This window comes from Nestor notabilis, unplaced genomic scaffold (assembly GCF_000696875.1).
Source record: "Nestor notabilis isolate BGI_N333 unplaced genomic scaffold, ASM69687v1 scaffold24420, whole genome shotgun sequence".
NCBI classification, from domain to species: Eukaryota; Metazoa; Chordata; class Aves; order Psittaciformes; family Psittacidae; genus Nestor; species Nestor notabilis.
The window spans coordinates 14,653-24,397 of NW_009912930.1; the positions used below are offsets into that span (position 1 = coordinate 14,653).

The following is a 9,745-nucleotide window of genomic DNA, read 5'->3' on the forward strand; positions in this document are numbered from 1 at the left end:
AGCGGCGTTGCGACGTGAGGCTTCTCCTGTCTGTCTGTAGAGAGCTTCATCCAGAGAGTCCTCCTGATCGGGGGGCCTGTCCCCCATTGCTGTTCTCCCTTTGACCCTGACCCACAAGCTCTCTGTTTCCTCATCACCTGTCCCCAGACGCAATTCCATACTCTCCAGCCCATCACTGACATAAATAGCAACTCCCCTCCCTGTCTGCCTGGCCTCTCTTTCCTAAAGAGCCTATGACCTTCCATTCCAACACTGCAGCCATAGGAGCCATCCCACCATGTTTCTGTGATGCCAATGACATCATATCGCTGTGGCTGAGCACACATCTCTGATTCCTCGTTTGTTCCCCATGTTACGGGTGTTTGTGGAGAGGCAGCTGAGCCGAGCTCCAAATAAAGCCAACTCATGGGCTGGAGCAGCCAAAATAGCTCTGCATCGCTCCAAGCACGTATTACAGGTGCTGGCAACTGACTGGGAGTGTTGGGATGAGCGATGCTTCTCTCCCCAGAACGTCTAGTTTAAAGCTTTCTTGACCAGCCTGGCAAGTCTCCTACCAAAGCAGCTCTTCCCCTTCTTTGTCAGACCAGCTCCACCAGCCTCCAGCAGCTGGGCTCCTTGAACCATCCTCTGAAACAGCTGCTGATGGTGTCTGCCAGGGAGCTCGGAGCTTGGCAGCTCCCCAGTGTCTCTGAAATTCCACCCAGACATCTGGTAATGAGACTATTTTTTTTTTAAAGACAGAAACAGAAAATAAGTTATTTTAGAATGTGGCTGACCAGAGATTGTTTTAAACACAGGAACCACCCTTTTGCAGGCGAGTGATTGCAGAAGGTCTGCTCCATTCATAGCATTTTTACAGCTGATTTCAAAAACCATTTCTCGTGTTTCAAGATGTGAATTTTGGCGTTGTCTGAAATTGGTTCAGTTGTTGCTGTCTGAAAGTCCTGCTTTCTCTCTGTTCTATCACCACCTAGTGCAGTCTGCTCTTGCACTCCCTTGCGTGGTGCAGTATTAAGCAGTCTGGAGCTGCTGAGGTTCTTTTCAGTGTTCAAGGACTTACAGTCATGCTCTTCCTTCTGTTTGCCAGCAGGTTTTAGGCTTTGTCTAACCTGTTCTGCTTTCACTAGAAAGCCCTTAATGTTCTCAGGCCTGAGAGCTGTCCCTCATTGTCGAACCTGAGGGGGTGAAAAGGCCCGTTTGACTTAGAATGCCTTTTTTCTCCTGTAGAACCAGCTGCTAAGTCATTCTGTTAGCTTCAATGGAGAAGGGGTGGAACCCCCCGCACCCGCCTTCAAAACCTCTGTGCGAGTGAGTGTCTCCGGGTTGGATTACCTGGAGCGGCCGGACTTGGTTCGCAGGGACAGCACCACCCTGGAGAATCGCCCTGTTCTTGCACTGAAGAATGAAGTGCCAATCCATCTCCTGAGTGCAACGAACCAGATACAGAAACCAGCTGCAGTCCAGCAGCAGATTCCTACCAAGCTGGCCACTTTTACAAAGGGAAGCAAAGAGAAAGGTGGGAAGAACAAAGCATCTCATAGGACAGACAGTTCAGGTAAGTGTATTTAAACGCAGTTCTGATCTCTGCCAGCATCCTCTCTGCAGCATAAACCTCTGGCTACTCATGTGGAACCCAGAAATTAATATGCTGCACATCGTTAGTGTCCTTACTGCAGTAAGTAGGATCTTAAAATCCTTAAGAGTTAAGAGCTACACATGTAAATCCTTGGGAGTTATGTGTGTATGCTATTGAAACTGGAAATGCAGCCCAATGGGGTAGTAATAAAATGGAGTTCTTGTAATCCAGCAGGGTAGAATGATGGTGAGAGGTTATAAACCTGAATGCAAAATCTTCTTTTTTAACTGTAGTGTTAAAGGAAAATAGCAAAAAATAAAAAAAGCTTGTTCTGCATGAGTGAAATGCTTTGAGGCTGGTTTAACCTTCCTCACTCTCTGTCCAGAGTTGTAATGCCACTGAATGCAGTGCCTGTCTTAGTGTCCGACAGCCGTTAAATACAGATTTCCAGGCCAGAACTGAGATCCTATGCGTGTTGTAGAGTTGAAAGGGGCTAATTTTGTCACAAATAGAAGCAAGCAAAAATCCAGTCACCGTGTCATAGTGAGTTTTCTGCAGCTAACTGCTAGGTACTAAAGCAGAGATCGTTGCCAATGACAGACGCAGTAAAAACCACTTCTTCTCTACCAGTTAAAATAGCCTTACTGCCAGCCTAGGAGAATGACCTGTAATTTTAGGTTAAAAAATGATCTTTTTAGCTTCGTGTAGAATTCAGACTTGGCAGGCTTGCACTCGGGCCTACACTACTAAAGTGACTCAGGGCCAAACCTGTCCAGGGAGGGGAAGGGGAAAGTCATTTGTACGTTGTAGAAACATCTGTGTCTGTCCTGCCTAGAGTTTAGTACCATTGCAAACTTGCTCATGTTTTTGCACATAAATGAAGCTAATAACCTCTTACCCTGAATACCAGATGCTGGTAAATGGGAAAATAAAGCTCTAATACCACATTGCCCTGAGTTTATTTTTGATAGCTCTTACCTAATGATCTCTGCAGTGGAAATGCACTTAATGGTGTTTTTCTGTAATTTATATGAAAGGTATAAAACACAAATACATTGGTCTCTGCTGTCTCATGAGCATTAGTGGGATGCATGTTTGTTATGCCCATATGTAGATCTTAGGATAAAATGGAACAAGACTTTCTGTACCAGAGACAAAATAGTGTGTATTGAATTTGGGTTTTGTGACGTGTGGGGAATGTGTACTGAGAAGAGGGGTTCTTTGGATCCAGAGTAACTGTTCCATGAATTGCTTTTATTGTTGAAATTAAGAAACTGAGAGGCCATAATGCCAGAATCAATGTACTCTGCTGCTGAGCAGCTGTGAGACAGATGGGGAGCAGAGACAACAGTTCATCACACTTCTGCATGTTAAAAGTAGCACAGATAGCCGTTGTAATTTGCATGCTAGGGACAAAGGGGGTTTTTCTTCTGCTGTGCTTTTTAATACTAGGTTTTAAATCTGTGGGTGTCAGGGGTTGTTAGTAACTGAATTACAAGTCCTCAAGCAAGAGGAGAGAAAAAATGTTCGTTGTCTAAAGAGCTAAAGAGAAAAATGTAAGTAACTTGCGACAGAAGCACCAACTCTTCCTGACAGAGCAGCTTCCTTGGCTGCGTGAAGGTGTCAGGACCCTGGGCCCCAGCGTGGACTGTGGAACTTGTGAGGTGCTGCCAGCCTCAGATGCTAATCTGTAAAATGTTTTCTTTAGCATCCATTGATCAGAAGCAGCTGCTCCCCCCCAGGCTCATTGGGCGAGATGAGGGTGTCCTGAGAGGCAGACGGTCAGCAAGTCCGGTCCTCCTGAGCAGCCAGACCACTGCATTCCAGCCAGGTATGTCCTGACCAGCTTGCTTGTCCATGCAGTGCATCAGGCTCTCTGGGCAGTGTCATGGCTATGTCTTCTTCCCCTTTTCCCTGCAGAATTGTACGGCCCTACAGATGCTCAGCCAGAAGCACCTTCCTCTGCCTCAGCGAACCTGTTCAAGCCCAATAACGTTCCTGTTCAGACCCTGGTCACCTCTCAGCCGAGTCTGTTAAACGTGCAAGATGATACCAGCAAAGAAGATGTAATTTTCTTCTAATTGTTTCCATTTAAAGATTGATCTTCTGACATAACTGTTTCAAGAACTCAGGCCCCAGCGTGCACCGTGACAGAGACCTGACATGGATGTCTTTTCATCCCTACCCCGTTACTACTAGCAAGGACCAGACCAGGATGACTGTTCTACTTCGTTGGCTTCTCTGCCAGCAGCTCAGAATGAGGGCACAGTAGTAATAATTTGCTTTTAAATTCTCCAGATATGGGAATGTGTTGACACATGGCATGGGTATATCAATTTCAGAGCCTATTCAAATACTGACATGTATTGTAACGTGCTCTTTTGGAGAATGTACACTCTTTGTGGGCACCACCTTGTAAATTGTTAGAGTTGATCTTGAACCACCCAGGTTTTTATGTAAAACGTTTTAGTTGTTGGCCCCAAAATGGCTGCCAGTTTTTAACTGTGTTTTCACAGGTACATGGTCAGTAACGGGTTGTGGTTAATGGTGTGTTGGTGACTGGTTGACCAGCCAAGCCAGCCTCCTTGCAGCCAGGCATGACCCACAGCGCGATCCCACGCCCAGGAGGCAGATTAGCCTGTTTGTTCCTTTAGTGCATTCAGTGGAGCACATGCTCAGTGGCCAGGTACAGTGGAGGAGAGAAGGTAAGCTTCTTAACAGAGTCTTCAAGGTCAGGAGCTCCACCTGCTTGTGGATGAGAAGGGTTGGATGTGTGAGAATGTACAACAGTAATGAAGAGCTGGACTAAATGCACATTTCACTGGCCATGAGCTTGCTTTGGGGTACCTGTCTCCTTGGAGACACTGGGAGAGAGCAGCACAGGTTCCCAAGCAAAAGTCCTGAGCTGGTTCCGAATGAACTTAGAGACTTGGATTTTGTTCTTTGCTGAAGATATGGACAAGAAGTGGTCGAATGCAGTAATTTATTGTCGTGTTTAATCCTGAGGTTTCTGCATCTTTTGTTTGTCTGTTGACTTGTTGGGACTTTACTCCAAGTACTAGAAGATATCAAAGCTGCTGTTACTGCAGAGGCTTCTCTGCAGCCCTGTGTCAGGAATGAAGGCAATAAGAATGGTTTGGCTTTAAAATTAAAAGTATCTATACAGAAAAAAAAAAAATAAAAAAAGAGAAAAAAATTAAAAACACAGAAAGCAACTCTCAGCTAAACCTGTGTTGGTTTAGCTGCTTCCAGCTAAACCAGCTTTGATACCTCTTGTTAAATGGGTCAGTTCTTAATCATGGAAGTTCTTAATCATGGTGAGGACATTGTGTTCTGCTCAGAAGGCATTTCACTTCCCTTTGTAGTAATTTGCACAGTCATTTTGTTGTGTTTTACTTCACTCTGTATCTCAGTTCTTCATTACACGCATCACCTAAGGATGTGTATTCCAGTATATGTTGGATGTGACTGCTCAGATATATTGTGCACAGCAGAGATTGTTTAGTGGGTAAGGTTACAGAACTAAAGAAATGGGTACCTCAGAGCTTAAAAACTTGGGTTAATACTTTTCAGAACACAATTGATAATGGGGTTTGTCCTGTGTTGAATGCTGGTTTAAAGTGGTTTTCAGCAGCAGTGGATGGAATGCTGGTCAGTTCTCCATCCTGTGGAATGGCAATTGTCAGTCTCCTCAAATCATTGATGCTGTCTCCGTTGTGATGTTAATAATGTTCTTTAAGGCTGTAACTTCCTTTTGTTTGAGAGTTTAAAAATGATTTCAGTAGCAACAGGGCAATAACACTGTACATTTTCAGCAGAAAAACAGTTTCTTTTCAAGTGATGATAATTTTGGTGGTTGTCTTCAGGAAAGAAATTGAAAAATCCAGATTTACCAGTTGGTGTGAGAGGAGAAAGAGAAGCAGCAAAGTACTGACTCGGTCTTAGGGAACAAGCACTCCCTGCTGTAACACTTCTTGGGCTTAGGGGTCTTTTTCTTTGCTGAGTGATACTGGTATAAATGTGAAGCAGTGACAGAGTTCAGTGAGAGGAAACTCCAAACCACCTGACTTGTTACCAGGCTGGTGATGCTCCCCAACAAGTTATTACTCTTCACTGTAATACCAAAGGGAAATCCTCAGCATTGTAGGATTGACACTGACTCTCTGGCTGGATTTGCAGCAAACAGGATGGGGAACGTTGTGATTTTTGCATTGCTGTGATATGATGTTGATGATGGTTAGAACATAGTTCTACCCTATATGCATTTCTTGCATTTATAGAATCATAGAATCAACTGGGTTGGAAAAAGACCTTGAAGATTATCAAGTCCAACCAGTAAAAGTCCATTCCTAAAAGCTAAGTTGGAATGGAGGGGAATTCTTCCTAAAATTAATGTAACTTCTTCTCGAGCATGAGATCCAGCAGCTCTATATAGTCTGTATATAGGACTGACTTCTCAAGCAGCTGATGTGGAGGCTCCAGGCACCTCTGATCCCACCTCATTTCTCCTGTAAACATGCAGCAAAGAATGTGCAGATTGTTCACTCCTTTGTGCTGTGGTTTGGGCCACTCCTAGTGAAAACTCAGTGCCCCCATTGCCTTAAATGACCAGGTTTTTAGGAGTTTTAGCCTAAAGCTGAGTTGCAGCAGTGGAATAAACCACCTCAACCAAAGAGGGATGTCACCGTTTGGGTATTTGAAAATAAGTTTTGGAAACGTTTATTTAGTGTAATTTCTGCCTGTCCTAAAGTTTGGGAGAGAGTGGTCTGTGGACTGAAGGGGCTGTTTGGCTCCTCTCTCCTGCGCAGTGAGTGGTCAGATCCTGAACAGTGATACGTAGACAATAAAGTCTGCAGTGAGGGCTCATTTAATGTTTTAACATAAACATAACTCTTCCAGTGCTCACTGTCAGCAGTGCTTCAAATGAGTTATGGACCCAGGACTGTTACAGGTTCAGCACCCCAGAAGCTCCTTGGAATGTGGGTCTGAGGAATTACCTTAAAAGTCATCTGTCCTCAACACACATGGCTGGCTGCAGCTGGCTTCAGGAGAACTGTTTTCACCCTGGGCAGAGGCTGCATCTTCTTTCACTTGGGTCAAAGTCATTGAGGTGCCATAGCAGGTATGCATCTGGCTTCCACTCGGAACCATACCTAGCCTGGAGAAGGCTTTAGAATTAGCAAATGCTGTGATATGTCATTGATGCTGTGATATCAAATTGCTAGTGCAGAGCTTGCCCTAGCAGAGTGTGGCAAAATTATTTGTCAAAAGGCTGATGGAAACAAGTGAAGGATTTTCTTTAAATGCATAATGGGTCATCTCTTCTGCAGAACTGCGTTGGTGAAGTTGTTACCGAACCGCTGCAGATGAGTGAACCACTTCTGGACTCTTGTCTTCAAATCTCATTCCTAGGAAAATAACTCTTCTAGGCAAATCAGTTTGCAAAATACTGCTGTGTCCTGAGCTAAGTAACCTGCTACTGACTCTGAGTCATGTCCTTCCCATCTGGCTTTTTGATTACTCCAGATAAAAATTTCCTTTCAAGTGATATCTGAGGATTAGACAGTTCCAAGATTCTGTGCCTCCCAGGTGCCTTTTGGCTTCTTGCTGAGCTGGGGTGTGGAGGAAGTGACTGCACGAGCTTTGAACTGCTGCCGCCTTTGCTTTGTGTCACAGCCTTCAAACTCTGCTCCTGTTTGTCATTTAACGTGGTAATGTTGCAATGTAGAGGCTGCTTCTGTGGTTCTGATTTTCAATTCTCACTCTGGCCCGAAGGAGGCTTCCTCTTTCACTTCCCATCTTGGAATATGGGCATTGTGGATTTCAGGCTGAGGATCCCTCCATGCTCACTGTGTGTGTATTGTAAACGCTTTCCTAGTTTTGCCCTGTGCTCTCTGTGGATTGTAGTTGTGGCATGTCCCACAGATTGAGATCACTAATTATTGCCCAGTGTGAGGCAGAAGAATCAGTGTTTCGCGTGATGCTTGCTCACAAGGTAGTAGCCTTCCTGCAGATAGGAGTCATTCCAAACAATTTGCGGACAGTTTTGTCGTTCTGAGTAGTAGATGATCCTGCATCCATGGAACTTGGTGTTTGTCATTTGCATTTACAATGAGAGTTGAAACTTAAGCTAGGAAAGGGTTAAAAATCCATCTTCTGTTTCACTTCTGCTTTCAACTCCGCAGAATAGGAGCCGAGGCTCCGCGGTGCTGCTCAGTGGAGTCCCTGTGTGTTGTGCCCCTGTGCAAGGAAATTTGGAGCATTTTGTTGTCTTCCCCAGCACTTCTTGCATTTACAGGAAAAACAAACAGGTCACACACGTGCTACCCATGCCTGACCTTGCTGAAGAGGTGAAAGAAAAGCCTTTTCCCTGCTCTCTCTGTCGAGGCCAGACCCACCATCTTTGTACCCACTGGTGGCTCTCTCATCTCCCATCAGCCTGTTGGTCATCAAATGATGCTCTGGTTCAGACCATTCGTGCCATGTTTATAAATCAGTTTTTTTATATTTTTGTACTGAAAGCAATTGGAGCACTTTAGGAAAGTTTCTTTCAAATTCCATTTCTCTCTGTACCTGGAAGGAAATCTCTCATGTAAGCAGATCCTCTCAGCATACCTGCATCTCACTCGGAGCTGTGAACTCTTGATGCTCTTTAGTCTTAGGTCCGGTTTCTAGGCCCACCTTGCACTGTAAAGACTTACTAACTAATCATGGTCCGTGGTTAAATTGACCGTGTTGTTGGGGAAGTGTTTGGTTTTGGTTTTTTGTTAGGGTATCAACAGTGTCAATAACTCCTTTCCTGTTGATACTGCAGCAGCCACATCTTTGTAGTCTTTCTTTTCTTTGTAAAGTCGATGGTTCAGTGTTACCATTCTGTTGAATTGTGCACTCATCATTACTTGTAAACTTGATCTTAGCACACCAAATGATGATTTTTACAATGATTGCAATGTTTCTCCACTGAAGGATTTCAGAGCTGCAATAGGACTGAAACCAACTTCTAGCAATAAAAAAAAGAACATTTAAAACTGACTGCCCCTCTCTCTGTATATTTATCCTTATTACATTTGAACCAAGGACCAGAGCAGCAGCCACTTCTCATGTGCTTCTCATTTTCTACCCTGGACAGAAATAAGGTGCCGTGTGAACAAAACTCGTGATGGTTTTCCAGAGGAGAGGAGGGAGCACGGGAGGTGTTAAGTGGAGGATATGAATAGCTGTGGCCCTTGCCAGTGAGGTAAGCTCCCTTGGGAAAAATCAGCTGGTCCCAGAATGTCTGAGCTCAGCACATGGGTGAGCGAACCCAACACGCTGCTTATATTAGCATGTAGGCACTTTGCATGGTGCCAGGCTGAGACATGCCTGGCTCCGTCCCAGACAGTATCGGGTCCCATTTGGAAGAAGGCAAACAAAAATAGAAACTTTCTCCCTCGTGCTCGTGCCAATTTGGCAGCGCTCGCTCCCAGCACCATCCCATCGCCTCCGGCTGGCGCAGCGCTTCCCGGCTCCACGCTCAGCAGGTTTCCTGCTCAAATCCCCACTTGTGGCGCGCTGGCCCCAGTGCAGTAACCTCATCCTAGAGAGAGAACAGAGGCAAAGCTGGGGGGAGAGGGGAAGAGCTGCGACTTGGAGCAGTGCTCTCCAAGGAAGAGGTGTGATTTTGGTCCATGGAATCCTGCTCCATAGAGTTGAGGAAAACCCCGAGCTGGTTTTGGTGACAGTGCCAGGCACTTGGCACAGCAATACATCTTTGTGTCTATCAAAGCATCTTTGCAGGGCCTGTGTTCTTTGTGTACCGGAGGCAGTCGGATGCAGCCTGCATTTTTAGTCTCCAGAGTATGGCTGACAGCTGGGTTGCAGCATAAACTGGAACTCCCTTGGAAAAACACAAGTTTTTCCTACTTTTCCCAGCAGATGTAAATAATCACAAACTTCCAGGCACACCAACGTTTAAAATATGGCTTAATCTGTATGGGGAGCAACAGGCTGATGTGTCAGTGAATGAAGTTTTGAAGTGTTTGTGGAAGCTTTTGCTTGCACTTCCTTTAAGAGGTTATTTCTCACGTGGGGTTCTGCCCTGCTCCATTCCCCAGCCACTGGAGGTCCCTGTCTCTGCACCTCCTCAGATCTGCAAGGAGAGCAGCTTCGTGTCTGCTTCGAAGTGCTTGT

The 9,745-nt window shown here is 45.2% G+C and overlaps 1 protein-coding gene across 1 annotated transcript in view; it reads left to right on the top strand.

The window, feature by feature from the left end:
• The window catches only part of ARHGEF18 (Rho/Rac guanine nucleotide exchange factor (GEF) 18), a gene marked incomplete at its 5' end in the record, with an annotated part of 17,778 nt that extends 13,947 nt beyond the window's left edge, over positions 1–3,831 (top strand). The window contains 3 exons of the mRNA XM_010022023.1: positions 1,228–1,555; positions 3,285–3,407; positions 3,497–3,831. Coding sequence (XP_010020325.1) covers positions 1,228–1,555; positions 3,285–3,407; positions 3,497–3,657 — 612 coding nt within the window. The remainder of the gene's footprint in view (positions 1–1,227; positions 1,556–3,284; positions 3,408–3,496) is intronic.
• Positions 3,832–9,745: the final 5,914 nt, after the last annotated feature.